We start from the raw sequence: 17451 nt of genomic DNA on the forward strand, positions 1-17451 counted from the left end.
ATCCGACCGGCGCCAAGGGAGTGGGCGCCATCCCCAGCGGGGGCCAGCAAGGTTCTCCATCAGGCGAGATAAGAGCATATCCACCGGCACCACCAACCACCGTTGGCGGTCCCCAAGGTCCCGTGTCACAGAGTCAGCATCCTTGAGGCCAGCGAAAGGAGCCCTGTCCCCAGCGTGGCACTAGGTTCCAGAGGAGGACGCATGAGGACAGTCTCTTCTGGGAGGAGCTCCCAACAGAAAGGGTTCCTGAGGAGGCGCGCAAAGGCCAAGTGAGGCGCCTGTGCCGTCTGTCCCAGAGTGCACCGCTGACTCCACTGTCCTGGAGGGCTAGGTCAGCCTCGGGAGGCCTCACACAACTTCTACACCATTTACAATGGAAAAGTAAATAAGAAATAAGGCATTAAACATTTGATTCTTTTTTTATTTCCATATGCAATGTAATGTTTAGGCACGCTGCTCGGGATGCTAGTTCTAAAAAAATTGTTGGCCATTATTCAGAATATCCTTTTGGTTTTAAATACTGGTCAGGACAAACAAATGATGTAAAAATATGTGAATAGTCTTCTATTACAGAAATGAAAACCTGATCTGCATCTAAAAGTGCAAGAGGTGAAGAAATTGAACCCTTTCCCCGGACGATATGGCAATATATGATATATTGCTTCGGCTGTTTGGGAAGGCGGTGATGTATTTTTATATTGACATAGAAAATTATAAATTACATTGAATTAGTATCCATAATCACTATATATATACACAAACCAGTTCTAAAAAAATACACTGGTTTAGGGTTTACGCATGGAAACCTCACAAGGTACAGGAGAACAATCCCCATGCTTGGGTGCCAGGTTCGGATTTCGAGGTGGAAACGTGCACCCGCAGCACGAGCCTCCCTCCACTGGCCTGCCTGATCGGTCTAGGGTGTTAAATATGCAAACTGCTCAGAAATGTTCATTGGTGATGCTTGTTAACAAGGTAAATTTTGGTGAATGGGTTAAAAGGCAGAGGAACTACCCAAACAAAACAAAAAACAAAAACGAAAAACAAAATAACTCAAACCACCAGCCATGTACACTCCAATAGTCTAGTGTTTCACCTGCAGGAATAACCATTTCAAGCAAACAAGACTTTAACAGAACATATGGCTTCACAAGAACATCACTTTATCAACTAAGTTGTAGCAATAAATACTTAATCTCTACCAACAGACTTACATTTTTTGATCCGTTTAAAACAATACAGAAAACAATTACCAATCAAAAACTGGTTATAAAAAGAACACCAAATATTTCTTATTCAAAATCACGTTTGTAAGTTAGAACAACCAAAATAACACTTAGAGGGCATTTCAACCCTATAACTCCTTGCCGGCCTGGAAGAGAAATGAATTCAGAATTTTGTACAAGGTGAAAAATGTATGAAAACTGCCTAATACTTTGGTCACACTAATAATTGTCAAATAGTTATGTTTCAAATACAATAGATCTGTGTATTCACTTTTATAAAACTATTCTTACAGCCATTTTAACTCTAGTATTACTACTATTATTACATGGGCGGCACGTTCTTATTTCACAGGCTACCCATTATTTAGAACAATACAATATAAACATACGCAAAAATTCTTGGTATTTGTCAATGTGCAATATTTTTACACTTCTGGATTTCTCTGTACAACGTCCTAGAATCTAGAATATAAAGGTTGCTGGTCCTGATCCTTGCAGAGTGAGTGCAGCAGTGTCGGCCTGGCGCGCTCCAGGGGAGGCCTCCAGAGGCCCCGAGCGGCGGCGGCCTGCGGTCCTCAGTCAGCAGCAGGCGGGGCCACTCATCATACAGGGCCGTTGACGGACGTGTCGCCTGGCACGCTCGGCTGGTCAGTCCTGCGAAGGAAGAGACACGTATCTGAGGCGCTTAAAAGAGAAACGAACATGGTTTAGCTCCCTGAGGGCAGGAACATTCATTTTAATATCGTTCTCCAAAGTCAAGCCCAAAGCCCGGCACTCAGGAGCCACTTCCCGGGAGGCCTCACAAATGCAAGGACCGCAAACTCCAGGAGACTCCAGGAGCCCTACCGGCTTCCGAGCTTCAGCCGGCTGCGGCGCGCAGGCACTCAGCGAGTTAGCGAGGCTGCGGCAGAGCGGGGCTCCGGGAAACCAGCCCTCAGCGCCTTCGAAGCACGGATGCAGGCGGGTCAGCGGTTTTTAGACGGCTGCTCCCAGACCTGTCACGCGCCACGTGCTCAATCCCCCCTTCAAAGAACTTTTTATTTGTTCCATGTATTGGAATCCACATAAAAATTCACTTGAATAAGCAGGATTCTTCGACTGTAGAGGACAACAAAAGGCTTATGAACAGGGCCAGCTCCTGAAACCAGGTGTTAACTTTAACGACGTGCTCCCACCAGGCGAGTGTTATTAGGGCTGACATTGGGAGCACAGAGGAGGGCACAGTAGGGGTGCCTGGGGGGCTCAGTCGGTTAAGCCTTCAACTCCCGATTTTGACTCAGGTCATGATCTCAGGGTCCTGAGATCGAGCCCTATGTCAGGAGCCAGCTTAAGATTCTCTCTCCCCCTCTCCCTCTGCCCCCACCCCAGTGTGTGCTCTCCCTCCCTCCTTCCCCCTTGAAAGAAAGAGGGAACGCTAGATGAACAGTGTGGTGGCAGATAAACAAATTCGACCTTCAAGCCTAAACATGGAAGTCAGTTGTGGCAGCTTTTCCATAGTTTACAAAGCAGGCTCGGGAAAGGGCACTTAGAGATGCTTCTGGACCAGCTCGCAACTCTCAAGCCCGAGGCTTCAGACACCTGCCAGGAAGCTGGCTCCACGGGCAACGCACTCTGCTTCCAATCACGGTGTCTGAGAGCCAGGGGGACTGGGGCTCTGCCAGCAGACACACCGGGTACAGATCCCACCATCACTGCCCACAAGCTGCCGGTCTCAAGAGCACTTTCTCCCCTCCCCCAGCACAGCTCTTCCCCCTGTGCACGGGGGACAACAAGCGCCACTGAAAGTGGCTGAGTATGTGACAGGTGCCGAGGGCCTGGCACACTGGCCAGCACAGGTATCGCACGTGCTTGGGGCATGGCAGTAAAACGTTAAATTCCGTGGCCGTGAGAGTCACTCAGTACAGCACTGTGCATCTGTCACCCCAAGGGCTCACGACAGCCTGGCTGTGATGGGAACCATGTGGGGAAGAGTGCATCTGTTAAGTCCCAATGGCTCTCTCTGCCTCCCGAACATCGGTCTTAGGACAGACGGGACATACCGGACCACTTACCTTCTCCCTGCCATCCCAGCAGCTCAGTGCCACCATCCGAGCGGCCCTCCGCCGCCGCCCCAAGCGGTACTCCTGAGCGCCCGTGAGGCTCTCCCGACTCCTCAGCAGCACCTTTCTACATGCCCTCCAACGTCTGAGGGTGTTAGCAACTGCTCCCCCGCCAGGCCTCCACCACTGGCCGCCACACTCCCGTGTGTCGGGGGGAGGAAGGACAGACGGAGGAAGGCGTGGACACAAGCGATGCCCTCGTCTTTGTCCCCGGCCGTCCCTGGTGCCCCCCCACCCCCTCAGTCCGGCAGACCGAGAGGCAGGGCTCTTCGCGCCAGCGTCTCCAGGCTGCCCTGAAGGGAGGAATTCTGCCCTCCAGAGAGCCAAGGAAACGGTCCCAGAGCCTCCTGTATCACTCACACCCGAGAAACAGACTCCTGCAGCAACTCCAACTTGGAACAGACCTGACGGTCCTGCCTTCAAAGCAGTTCCCAATATAAAGGGAATTCGTAGGCAGAAATTAGGGAGATGACATAACTGGGAATAAGATCCTACAAGATACCTTTGAAAAAACATCCACTGACAACCCCGGGCGAAAAGGTGACTTGCCCAGAACACGTCGAAGCACAGCCAGAGCTGGAGCCCTCCAGGCTGGGGTGTCCCCATGCTCCTCCTCCCGGAGCCCTCACCAGAGCCAACATGCTCAAACAGCTCTTATCATTAATTTGCTTTACACGCCAAGAAGGCTTTTTTTTTTTTTTTTTAATAATTGCCACGAGAGAAACAGAAGCGGGGTTTGCGCCACCAGCGAGGTCTGCCGACCAGTGAACAGAGGGCGCCCCCTGCTGGTTCCCACTGGTTACGTCGTCGCCCCCTAAAGGGAAAGATTTGGGGTGGGGGTCTGGTGAGAGGGAAAGTGTAACTTCTCTGAAACGGCTTTAAAGCTTACTTTATTCCTTACGGAAGGAATGCACAAACTCAGATATATACAGAACAAAAAAGGGAACTCTGGGAAGTGCTGAGCACAGTTCCTTGCGGTCCAAGGGCAAATCCTCATCTTCAGGCGCGAGCTCCGGAGCGATGGAGGCCGCCCTTGCTCTACCTGCGAGGCCATGCGCACAGGCCGGGGCGCCGGCCCTCGGCGGCGGAGGCTCCGGCTTGGCCTAACCCTTCGGACCACTGGCTCAGTCTACGCAATAGGCAACCAGAGAGAAAACACCACGTTCCCAATCACTCGGCTCTGGCAGTGCGATTTTCACACTTAACAAAGAGACAAACCCCACACACACGAAACCACAGGGGAACCGCCTGAGAGTTGAGAGCACTCGGCTACATCTATAAAAGGGTCTCCAGGAAGGCTCTCCCCGTGTGTCACGCGCGCATGATTATGGGCAAAGGGGTACCAGGCGCTGCTTGTGGCTGGCGGCTGGTGACCTCGGGGGCCCTGTGAGACGGTGGCTGCTGCAGGCTGGGGGCCCCCATCCTGGCGGCTCAATACCGGCCTCAACTTAGCCCCTCTTCAGAGCCCCTGTGTGTGGGCAGGCGCGCCGGCGCCGCAGGGCCTTCGCCCCATTCTGAGCAGCTTCTTAGAGAGCTAGTGATGTTGCCGAATCTCCGAAGCCCAGTTTTTGGCTTTGCGGTAAGGAGGTAACTGGTGTGAGCTCTTGGCTCAGGCACCTGGCCTAGACGTGGCCTGTGCCGAGGAAGTGCCTGAACGCCGAGGACACGGGGGATGACCCCTCCCAGCTCCCCTGCTCCCCCACCCTGGTGCAGACTTCCCTCCCAGCTCCCGGGAGACAACAGCCACAGGCAGAGTAGGGCCTGGGCAGATCTGGGGAGTTACCTCTGCTCTGGGGCACTGCTGGGGGGCCGGGGGCCCACAGACTTGGCCTCTGCCGTCTCAGGGCTCTCCTCGACATCTTTACAAGCAGCATCTTGAGAGGTAGACAGTTTTCCTTCCTCACTGCAGTAAAGAGGGGGACAGGGAGCATTAGACATCCCGGGGGGCGGCACCCGTGGAGGATGAAGGCGCATGCAAATGACCCTGGAAGTCATGGCGGCCATGGAGTAAAGCCCTGGGGCCGAGCATGCGCAGGGGAGGGGCCACAGGGACCACAGACAGTGACTGGGAAATCACGAAAGGCAAAGGTCACACACGAGAGGGAACCAGAGGAGGGACGATGTAATGCAGCTGGTGTCTGATGAAGAACGGCCCGCATTACTGTACATACCGATAAGATTTCAACACTCTGAAGCCAAGTGTGCAAAACAGAAAAAGAAATGTACAAGAGTTTCAGAATACTCCTACAAATGAGGGATGTGGGGGCTACTATGCCCGCGACTGCGCATAAGCAGAACTGCAGACTCGGAGGAGGTGGCAAAGGAACCTGTTTGAAGGAACGAGTCTTTAGTCACGGCTTCTTGCCCTCGGGCCCAGCCCAGCATCCAAAGTCAGCAGGAGTGACCCCATCAGGCTTGCTGCTCCTGCCACAGGGGCAAGGAACCAGGGGCCTGCACCAGGACCGAGCTCCTCCCCGAGCTGCCCTCTGACAGCAGTGGGAAGTACAGCATGGAGCAGGGAAAGAGCCGAGAACGGTGGCCGGAACAGGTGCAGGCAGGCAGGATCCCAGGGGGGAAGCAAGGTGTAGCAAGGGTTATCTGCCCTCTGACGGCCCCCGGCGGAGAAAGACAAGCAGCAAACGTTTTGGATTGTTGGCTGTGGGCTATAAGGGCAGACCATCATCTATCCTGTCTGCACTTCCCATTCTGACACAATCAAGGCAGCACAAGAACCAGCTCAAGGGCAGCTGGAGGTTCCCTCTGGGAAGGGCCATCCTTCTGAGAGCGGAGCCCTGTCCTGGATTTGCTTATGAAAAACCCAACTTCAGGATGATTTCTGGGTGGCTTTTGGATGGGTCTAGGCTATTTGTAAGGAGAAAAAGATCTGCTGACAACCCAAGTCACCTGCTTCCTTACTCTTTATCCCCACTCTCCACGCCCTCCCCACGAAAGCAACTACGTGCTTCCTATGTGTTACTTTCATTCTTAGAAAATGAAAATGGATAGTCATGATGTATGTGTATTCTGAGGGACAGAAACGGCTCTGAATTGCATACGTCACAGGATTTATCTCTGTAACTCCGATCCACGTTCCTGGTGTCGAAGGCACAGTGAGTGCCCCATGTCGCGAGCCTCCCAACTCCACCTTACGACGGCCCTCTGCACAGAGCTGCCACGCCCACTGCTATGGCCTCCATGGGACTACTCTTCTTTAAATCTTTAAAAATTTTTTATTTATTTGACAGAGAGAAAGAGAAAGCACGAACAGGGAGCGGCAGGCAGAGGGAGAGGGACAAGCAGCAGGGAGCCCAACACAGGACTCGATCCCAGGACCCCTGGGATCATGACCCGAGCCGTAGGCAGACGCCTGACTGAGCCGCCCAGGTGCCCATGACTACTCTTCTTCTGAGACCGCTTTGATTAGCACTTTCAAGTTTTCTCTCTAGATACATGGGTTTAATTATTTAGGAATTATCTTAAGTTTGATGTCCTTTATGACTGGTACTTTGCCTTTCGTTATACATCCTAGTTGCTTATGACCAGCGCAGAGAGAGGCTACTGATGTTTAAAATGGATCTGTCACCCAGCAGCTCTGCTGAACTCTTATTAACAGAAGTTTGCTACTGACTTGGTGGTAGGTGATCACTATTGCCCCTTCCTCTCGGATCTTTGCCTGTCCTGTTCTTCTCTCCTCAGACACTGTCCAGGACTACACAGTAACAGCGACAACGGACCGTCTTATTTGCTCCTTACCTGAACGTGCCGGCGCCTGCAACTTCCTCATTAAGTAGAAGTTCTGCTTTAGTATTTTCGTATTTAACTTTCGCCAAGTTAAGGAAATTCATTTCTGTTCCTGTTTCACTCAGCTTTGTGTGTGCATGTGCGTGTGTGTTTAAGATTTTAATTATCTGAGAGAGATCTTGACCTGAGCCGAAACCAAGAATTGGACCCTTAACTCACTGAGCCACCAGCTGCCCGTTTTGCTCAGTTTCAATCCTATACGGTATGGAACATTATCAAAAGTGTCTTCAAAAACCTCGTAGGATTTCTCCTCAGTCTGTTAACACATCATAAATGATGTTTTTCCTGACAGTCCAGGGAAAACCCTAACTTGTTGTGAATTCTTTTTAATATGCTACTGCACTTGGTGAGCAAATATTTTCTACAGGATTTCTTCATTTAGTTTGCTTGTACGGGATACGAGCTGACCGTTTTCCATAATCATCCTTATCTGGTTTTGGTATCAAGACTGCACGCCCTCATAAAAAGATCCAGCAGGTTTTGCACTTTTTCTACTTTCTGTAACAACTGAGGTAGGAATGAGCAGACGACTGTGCAAAACAGCACGGACTCATTACCGCGACCAGCACACCCCGTTCACTTACAAGGCTGGCCCGCTCTGGAGCAGGTCTGCTCCTTGTTTTCTGCCACATATAATGGCTTGTGTCCTTTGTCCATTTAAAACTTATTATTAGCTTGTCTTTTTCTTCTTGATAGTAGGTTTTTCCTATATTCTGTTCCTGAATCTTCCTTTGAAGGTAATGGTGGGTCTTTCCATTTTTTCATTTGGAAGACCAGGAATTAAAGAAAATTCATCAAACTTTCCCTTTATGGTTTGGCTTTTTTATGGTTAAAAGACCCCTCTAGCCCCCAAATTATAAAGATACACTCTCATGTTTTCTTCTCAAAGTGGTAGTTTTGCCTTTCACATTTACATTGAGACAGATGTAGTTCTGTTTTTCTCTGACACGGGTAATCACTACTTCTCAGTCTGTCCTTCCCTTACTGTAACACCATTCTAGCACCGAGTTCCTGTAAATGTGGGGTCTGCCCGCACAGCATGCCCATGAGATCGCACCTGGTGATGCCTCCCTCCCTTCCTTCTTCAAAATGACCCTGGTTATTTCTGGCTCTGTGGTCTTCTTTATGAATATCACCATCAGCCTCTTCATCATGAAAAGCTCCACTGGGATTCTGATTACAAACGCATTCATTTTATCATTAGTTTGTTTAAAAAATGGCAAAGTGGGGCACCTGGGTGGCTCAGTGGCTTAAAGCCTCTGCCTTCTGCTCAGGTCATGATCCCAGGGTCCTGGGATTGAGCCCCTCATCGGGCTCTCTGCTCAGCCGGGGGCCTGCTTCCCCACCACCCCCCCTTCTGCCTCTCTGCCTACTTGTGATCTCTGTTAAATAAATAAATAAATAAAATCTTTTTTTAAAAAAACACCACAGGTATCTTCTCATTAACAAAGATGGCGTATTTCTCTACTTATTTAGGTCTTTATTATGCTTTTCAATTTTACAGATGAGGCTTAACATTTTAGTTGGGGGGGGGGGGCGCACATCTAGCACATGCCATATCGGTTTATACTCCTAAACCTCCCTAGTAATTCCGATACTTGTTCATGAATCTGTTTGAATTCTTTGCGCAGAAAATCCTAATCTACAAACAAGCAAGAACCATTTTAGTCTTTTAAATCTTTATGCCTCTGATTCAGTTTCACTGAGGCAGTGCGGTCTAGGACCGCTGCCAGGGCCGAAGAGCAGGACTGTAGGCCCGCCTCACTGTCCGGGGTGCGTCCCGGAGGGGCATAATTCTCATGCTTCACTGAGAAGAAATCAAGTCCGAACACACCTTGAGCAGTTTCAAAGAGCTCCTTTCTATTCCTCAACTGCCAGAAAGTCGCACATGGCTTTCATTTTCATCAAATATTCCTCTACCCAAATATTCCATCAACCCAAGGTCCAAATGATTTTTATCCTGCCGGCTCTGTGACTCACGCTCGGCACGTCTCCCCCGGTCACCTAGGTCCAAATCAAATATTCCATCTACCCAAGGTCCAAATGATTTTTTTCCTGCCGGCTCTGTGACTCACCCTCAGCATGTCTCCCCAGGTCACCTAACCCTCACCTGCACCGCGCTCGTCCTCCACGCGGCTCGAGCGCCCTGCCGGACTCAGTTTAATAGCTTTTAACTTTGGAGTCCTGTGCCTCTGCGCCCCCATGGGGAATCCGTGCTCCCCTTCTGTGCTGGCTGTGTTTCACTGGGGACTCCCTGCAGGCTGGGCCGCGAACTCTCCTGCCCCGCAGGGGCTCTGCCGACCCCGCCGTAGCCCCAGCTCCGCCAGAAGTGCTGTCGCTGCTCCTTCGGGGCTATGTTCCTAGTTGCCGGCGGGAGTCCTTCGATCCATGAATTTAGAAGTGAGGTCAACTTCCCAACGGACTGTTCAGGCTCTCTCTGCTGCTGAGCTCTACTGACTGCATCACGTCTGGGGAAGACGGTGTGCGGGGCAGTGACCCTGGTTTCAACGCGCCAGTTTTCACTCAGCTGCAGACGTGTCCATTTTTAATACTCCTGCAGTTTGAACTCACTAGACTTCATCTACAGTCTGAGTACTAGAAAGAGGGGAAAGGCACTCGGGGACCCCAAACTCTCCCTTTCTACATTCAGATTCATGGGGCTGAACAGAGACGCTAAATGATGTCCGGCTAATGCCTGAACCCACATCTGAATCAGATGAAAGACGTTAACACTCGAGGCTCCCTTCCCCCCACCCCGCCCCCACCGAACACCTGAAACCGCCAGCAGGCTCTGGCCCTGGTTACCTTTTGAAGACTGCGGTTTCTGTCTTGGCATCGACAGTGAGGCTGAGAGTTTCCTTCATGCCGCCATTCATCACTGTCTCAGTTACCTTGTCTGTGCTCTCTGCATCCTCCTCGCCGTCAGAGCTGGCTTCCATGGCCACACTGGCTGGCGCTATAACAGGACACAGGGCGGACGGTCACGCGGACCAGAACCGACAAGAAGCGCGCCTCGCCTTCCGCCGGACCCACCCACCCGGCGACCCACCTCCTGCTCGGAGAGAGAGACGGCCCGCTGGCTGCTGCCTCGGCCACTTCTTAATGGGCGCGGGCTTCTTAAAAGTGCCCACTTGCCACAGGTCTCCTTCCACACAGGACCAGGGGCCCCTCCAGCCTTCCCAGCTCGGAGTCTACCCACACGCCGACTGCTCCCAGCCGGTCTTCCCATTCTGGGGGTTCCAGGACCCAGCCCGGGGCGCAGGGGGCAGGCGGGTGTGTTCTAGCCCCCCACTTCACCCCGCAAGTACTGAGCTTACAGTTTATTCGGGGTCCTATTCTCATTCGTCCTTTTCCTTTCAGTTGGGTCCCACTTGGGTTTTTTTTTTTTTTTTTTTAATTATTTTCTTATGGGTCCTTGTGGATTATTTCTTTGTTCTGTAATAGGGAGCCATATGCTGTACTGGTTAGAAGCCTGGGCTCTGAAGTCACGCACCCAGAATGCAGACCCCAGCCTACCACTCACTGGCTGTTCCACTCTAGGGCAAGTTTTCTTATCCATAAAATGAAGCTAACTAAACCCACCTAAAGAACTGAGAGATAAAATGGGCTCATCTACATAAAATGCTTAGAAGAACGACAAATAAACCAACTTTAGTTACTGGTTTTATTAACTTTCCTGCCCCTTGGTTCTTGTCTTGGCCCCCTTAGCCCGGCCCATGCCCCGTTTCTTCTTCTAAGGATTTCCTTCTTTCTCCCCTCCACATACTGACTCCTCACCCCCCTTCACCAACCTCCCTCTCCTCCCCTGCCCCCACCTCCCAAGCCCCATTCATCAGGCTAAAAAGAGCTCAGGGCCTCTGTAAGGAACAGCATGTGCAGTTTGAACATGACGACCCTCGTCATGGATACCCTCTACCATCTCAACTGTTCGTAAAGGTAAGAAGAAAATAAACAGTCTTCCATCCTAAAACAAGCCGAGACACACATGTGTGCTCCATCAAAGCAAACTCCAAGTGACAGAAGAATTGGGCACCAGACGGGCTTCAAAACACACACATCTAATTCTGATTTCAGTCACACTGGGCACACAGGCCAAGACAGTCTTCTCTTCTGGGCCTGGTCCCACTTTTCTACATTGACAGGACTGAACAACTGATAACAGATCCCTTATGTCTTCTAGAATCACCATGCCTGGTTCTGGAATGAATACACAATTTCTTTTCATCAGCTGCCCTGTGGACACAGGCCTACCATCTCAACTCCCTAACTCCTTTGAGACCTTGGAGCCTGCGAGTGGAGACTGGCTGAGTAAACTGTTATGTGGACGACAACAAATCTTTAGATCTAGAAAACTACGCAGACAGTCCCAGCACGAGCAACCTCAGCAGAGCAGCCAGCAGGCCGTGTCAGCCGGTGCCCTGCCCGCCACACCCACCTTCCGGCTGCTGCGCGGCCAGCGTGGCGACACTGGGAGTCAGAGGGCCCATCGGCTCAGTGCTGGTTTCCATTTCCACCGGAGAATTACTCCTTAAAGAATCTTTTGTACTTTTAAAAAAGAGAAAATTCAGATGTTAGCAACAGCAAACAGCCCTTAGTCACCGTGATTCACAAAAACCATTTGAGAAGCAGCTCTGGTCCCTCTGGTGCGGCACCGGCAGTCGGTCAGAGAGACACAGACAGAGTGAGGTGCACGTGAGCACGGGTAAATCTCCTGCTAAATCAGTAGGACAGGAGCACGGGGATTTCACAGAGGTTTGCAAAAGGTTCCAAAGGCACCAGTCTCTCATCTTCCCCCTTGTCACCAGGCTCCCGGGACTGGGACAGCGGGAGCTGACATGTGCCATCAACCGTATTTGCAGTGGCAATTTTAGGAAAATCCCTACTTATGTGGAGCCAAACTGCCTAAGGGCCTGAATGATACTTAACGAGGAAACATGACCCGTGCACAAAGGTAAAGGGAAGTGAGCTGCTTCAACAACATTCCTAGGAACCAAGGGCTCGCGTCCCCTAGTTACAAAAGACAGAAGAGAGCGAGAGTTGGAAACTCAACCGTCCGGTGCCAGAGCCAAGTCCGTGACATGATCTGCGATCACTGGGAGACATTTCCCACAAATCTCACTTTTGCCCCTGAACTGTCGCTCCCCGCTATCCTTAGAGCTGCCGCAGAGCCAGCTCTCTGGTTTGCTGGAGACAGCGACCACGGGCCCTCACAGTCTGTGCCCTGGCTGGCCTATCACCAGTGATGAGTTAAAAGCACTGCTTTGTCAGAGCAGGGAAAGCAACAAACTCTTTCAAATGGGGTGGTGGAGACCAATGAAACAATGTTTAGCAAGTCAAACTGAACCTAGTAAGACCTAAAATCCACGGTTAATACTCAAATGGTGGCAATATTATTCAGGAAAATTATGAAATGCCAGGTTGCTGTTATCAAGAATACTACAAGTAACAACACTGAGAGCCATCCCCGTCGGGCCCCTTAACTTACGGCACCAGACTAGTTCCCAGTGAAATACAAGTTCACGTTATCTGTTAAATTCACGAAACATTCTGCATTTTCAACGCTCCACAGAGAGGTGCCTATCAGGAGTTCTTGGCTCCACCTCATTCCTATCCCCCTCAGTCCTGTTTCCTGAGAGCCCGGTGGGGCTGGAGAAGCCCCAGGAGTCAGCACCGGGCCGCGTCACCTCCTGGGGCCACAGCGCCCCGGGCTATTTGTGCATAGCCTACTGCCCACCCCAGCTCATCCTGGATGAAAGGAAGGAGGACAGAGACCGGTTTCCTTGTAAATCGTAGCTGGGTTGCGAGCTCCCCTGTGCCGACCTGGGATCTTGTGTATGGCGCCACCTTCGCATCGGAAGTAAATCAAGGCGACACCGCAGCCCCGGTTCTCCCGAGGAAAGGCCGAGGGAGCTGGCACACGTGCACTCACCTCAGGGAAGACGTGAACTCTGAGAAAGCGGCCCAGCCCGTCTCCTTAGCTGGCATGGGCTCCTCCGTGCTCCAGACATCAGATCCGACAGAGTCTAAGGGAGCACCGTGGGTTGTCTCCATGGGGACATCAAAGTTGGCTGACCAGTTGGGTGCTAAAACAAGGGGAGAAATCTCCTTTTGAGAATACTTCAGAAGTTCAGGGCACTCCAAGATATTTTTCAGAAACAGACTCGAAATGACAAAGGCCGGGGGGTGGGGGGACAGGGCACCCTAACACACCACTGGCAGAAACAAACAGCACAATCACTTGGGAGCATAAGGTGATAAGGTAACATCTATCATCTTATAAAACTGTACATTTCCTTTAATTCCTTAATTTCCATTTCTAAGATTTTTTCCCCAGTAGATATATCACACAAGGATGCAAAGCTACATATAAACGAAGACGCTGATTTCTCACAATGACAAATGTACCAAGATTCTACTAACATGGGGAGGAAGAGGGTGAAGTGTGCACAGCCGCTCCCTAGACAATCAACGTCCGTAACTTTTCTTTTAAATCCAAAGTTATTCCAAAATAAAAAGTTAAAAAGAAAAAGCAGAATGTTGGATATCCAACTGCAATAAACTAGAAACTAAATGCTTCCCAATCCAGACATGGCCCCATTTTATACTTAGTGGCCTCCCTGCAGCCCAGGGTAGTTAATTAGCACAACAGGAAGGCTTCTGGTGACGTGAGAAGAAATAACACATTCGGGGTCCAAGCACCACCGTGCCCAAACCCCCGGAACCTCCGAGGTATGAGTAGTGCGCCGAAGAGATGACTGGTGGCCTCAGGATGGGGTTCAGGATGGGGCTGGTGGCCAGGGGAATCAGCCTGTGGTCAGAGGGCTGGAACCTTCAGCCCAACCGCACAGCCCACCCTCCTAGGAGGAAGAGGCAGGAAGTGAAGGGACTCACAGACGGCCCCCGACTTAATCAAACATGCCTACCAACGAAGACTCCGTAAGTAACTCCAACCTCAGAGGTCCAGAGCTTCTGGGCTGGTGAATAGCAGGGACATCCCAAGCTCCGTGGGCACAAGAGATTCTGGGCTTGGGACCCTTCCCGGCCACGTCTCTACCTCTCCCTTCATCTGGCTGCTCACTTCTAGCCTTGAAGCCTCACTGCCCTGGCCACCGGCTCAGGCTGGATCTAACCCGCGGGTCTGTTTAAGCGTCACCTCCTCAGAGATGTGTCCCTTCAGGTGAACTCAGGTGTCTGCTCATGTGCTGTCACCGCACACTATGCTGGGCTACACAGAGATGAGCTTCCCAGAGGAGCACCCCAGAGGCTACTGCAATCTCTCCGTTTCCTTAGGAGACTCTAGAACCCCGGACTAAGGGTCTGTGCGCCGCACCCAGTACACAGCCCGAGCGTGACAAAGGCATGTAGACTTGAATTGAATTACAGCGAGAAGAGCCCATTTCTTCCTCCTGAGGACAGTGGGCTGGGGAAGCAATGAGAGAAGAGAGGCCAAACCTCTTTCCCCCACGGCTCTCACTTTCCCATCTGTCCCGCGGGGCTGTGCGGGGTTACTGCTGCCGTCCTGGCCAGCTCTGGGGTGGTGAGGCCCACCTGGTGCCCAGAGCTGGCTTTCAGCCTCCAGGACAGAGTCCATGAAGGCCTCCCTGGGGAGCAGGAAGCACCGTCAGCCCTGAGGAAAGCCCCAATATCAACCCACAGAAAAATGTATTTGAGCTTTCAGGAGTTAACAGGTATTTTTTAAAGGCCAGCAAATGCAAGTCCTCTTAGGGAGTACCAGGACCCAAGCAAGCACTGAGGCCAGTCACTTTTCAGGGTCAGGGGCTTCATAACCCACTCTGAAGAACCCGCTTCACATGGTTTCAGCTGGAAGCGGTTTCCTCTGGTTCAGCGCATTCCGGATCCCACAAGCACAGCCCTTCCTTGTCTTCCGTATCTCCGGTCTCTCCCCTGCCGCCGGGCACCCAGGCCTGCAGCCACAGGCTAGACGGCCCCCACGCCCGGCCCCCAGCCCCGTGCGCTGTGCATCCAGCCAGACCCACACTGGGGGGCGTCCACACTGCCAGAGACACCCCATCCTCAGAGGGACAACTTGCTCCTTCCTCAGGCCCCGTCCTGACCCATACACCTCCAAGGGGTCTCAGAAGACCGTGTTTCAACCTAACTCCCATCCTGCAGACCAGAGCGCCTCGTTTAAAAACACATTCCTAACACGGTGACTGACACAGACGAAGAGAAGACGACTTACGTTCATTCAAGTCTACCTCCATTTTATCCTCCGCACTGGTACTACTGGGTTCAAACAAGTCTTGTTTCGCTCCGTCTTCTTCTTCAGAGTCTGTACTTTCTTCACTGTCTGTGCTCCCCGAGCTGGGGGTGGGGGAGGGGAGGAGGGAGACCCAAACAGTTAATGCTGCCTATCCGTCACCAGCTAAATCCACGACACTCGAAGGTCATCCAATAAGAGAAACTCGTATGAAGGTCAAGTGGCTCATTCCCGCCTTTTGTGGTGCCTAACTCTGCCCTCGGCTATCGCCACCAGCCCCTGGCTTTGCGCGAACGCGAGCACATGGGATGCGTCCACAAACCTCCTAGGCCTTCTAACAAGGTCTGGAGGTGTCTCACTGTGGTGCTCAGCGGCATTTCCCTCACAGCCAAGATGCTGAGCTGCTTCTCAGTTCTGACCGACCACCCACACTTCTCTCCTGAAGGCCTTCTTCTCATCTCTAGCACCGGTCAAAAAACAGGTTCCTGGGGCGCCTGGGTGGCTCAGTGGGTTAAAGCCTCTGCCTTCGGCTCGGGTCATGATCCCAGGGTCCTGGGATCAAGCCCCAAGTCGGGCTCTCTGCTCAGCGGGGAGCCTGCTTCCCTCCCTCTCTCTCTGCCTGCCTCTCTGCCTACTGTGATCTCTGTCTGTCAAATAAATAAATAAATAAAATCTTTAAAACAAACAAACAAAAGAAAAAACAACAGGTTCCTGGTTTAATTCTTTCAGAGCCCCGAGACGCCTTCATGCACCTTCCAGTGGAGCCCTGTGTCAGGCACGTGATCTGCAAACGTCCTCCCCGAGTCTGTGCACTGTCCCTCCCTTCTTACTAGTGTCACTAGCCGAGCAGAAGTGCTTTGTTTTAACAAGCTGAGCTTATGAAAAGTTCCTTTTATACACAGCACTTCCGGCGTTCCAGCTCAGAAATCTCTCCCTAACCCAAGGTCACAAGGATTTTCTTGTGAAGTTTTATAGTCTGACGCTTTAAGATCCATTTGGAATCCATGTGTATATACGGTAAGAAGTAGGGACTGAGCTCATTTATTTTCATACAGATGTTCACCTTTTCTAGAAATGTCTGTTCAAAAGCCTATCCTTTCTCCACAGAACTGCCTTTGCACCTCCATCACAAGTCAGCTGTCTCTACACCTACTTGTTTATACTCTTTTCCGTGCCCGGAACTACTATGTCTTACTAATCACACGGTCTCAATTACTCTATTTTGAAATCAGGGACTGTTGTCTTCTAACTCCGTTCTCCATGAAAGCTGTTTTGGCTCTTCTAGCTCCTCTGCATTTTCATCTCCATTTAAGTGCCAGCTTGTCGACAGTTACTAAAAAAACCTATTATCATTTTACTTGCAATCGCACCAATTCTAGATCAATCTGGGGAGAAGTGGCATGTTAAAAACATTGAGTTCCAAATCATAAACATTTTTCAATTCTTGATTTTTCTCAGCTGCCTTGTAATTTTCAGCATCCAAGTCTTACACATCTTGCCAGATCTATCCTTACATATTTAATATTTTGATGCTACTATGAATAGGGTTACTTGGTTACTTCAGCTCCAACTGTTTGCTGGAACTGCAGAGAACGACAAGTATACAGACCCAGTCCCGTGCAATCACGCCGAACCTACTCAACTGTTCTAATATTCTTTTCGTAGATTTCGACAGATTTTCTACATTGACAATAACTATTGTCTGTGAATAAAGATAATTTTCACCCTTTCCTTTCCAATCTAGATGGGTTCTCTTTTTCTTGACTTACTGAACTGGTGAGAAGCCCTAGCAACAATCCGGAAAAGCTGTGGTAAGAGCACACATCTTTATCTTGTTCCTGATCATGGGGGGATACCATCCTGTTTTTACCATGCTGCCAGCTGTAGGCTGACTGCAGAAGCTGTAATCGGGTTAAAGAAGTTCTATTCCGTCTCCAGTTTGCTAAGAACTCTTAACGGGGTTAGATGTTGGATTCAGCCACATGCTTACTGCTTCATTTCCACAAATGTCAAACCAACTCAGTATTTCTGCTGTGATGTAGTGTTACTGCATTTATTTACTAAAACCACATTATGAGAGTTTCTGCGTCCATATTAGGAGAAT

The 17451-nt window shown here is 50.8% G+C and overlaps 1 protein-coding gene across 8 annotated transcripts in view; it reads right to left on the reverse strand.

Moving 5' to 3' along the window:
- Positions 1 to 400: 400 nt before the first annotated feature.
- LOC111149807 (protein phosphatase 6 regulatory subunit 3) overlaps positions 401 to 17451 on the reverse strand; it is a 146410-nt gene continuing 129359 nt past the window's right edge. For 6 of the 8 annotated variants that reach the window (XM_022507089.1, XM_022507093.1, XM_022507092.1 and 3 more), the window contains 6 exons: positions 15330 to 15451; positions 13056 to 13209; positions 11562 to 11671; positions 9932 to 10082; positions 5109 to 5228; positions 401 to 1880 (listed from right to left, as the gene is read on the reverse strand). In XM_022507089.1, the coding sequence (XP_022362797.1) occupies positions 1829 to 1880; positions 5109 to 5228; positions 9932 to 10082; positions 11562 to 11671; positions 13056 to 13209; positions 15330 to 15451 (709 nt within the window). In that variant the 3' untranslated portion in view covers positions 401 to 1828. Of the gene's footprint in view, positions 1881 to 5108; positions 5229 to 5496; positions 5515 to 9931; positions 10083 to 11561; positions 11672 to 13055; positions 13210 to 15329; positions 15452 to 17451 lie in introns of all 8 variants that reach the window. The other 2 variants (XM_022507091.1, XM_022507094.1) reach the window with 2 other exon arrangements.

This window comes from Enhydra lutris, unplaced genomic scaffold, assembly GCF_002288905.1.
Source record: "Enhydra lutris kenyoni isolate GAN:26980312 unplaced genomic scaffold, ASM228890v2 scaffoldscaffold22, whole genome shotgun sequence".
Classification (NCBI taxonomy): domain Eukaryota; kingdom Metazoa; phylum Chordata; class Mammalia; order Carnivora; family Mustelidae; genus Enhydra; species Enhydra lutris.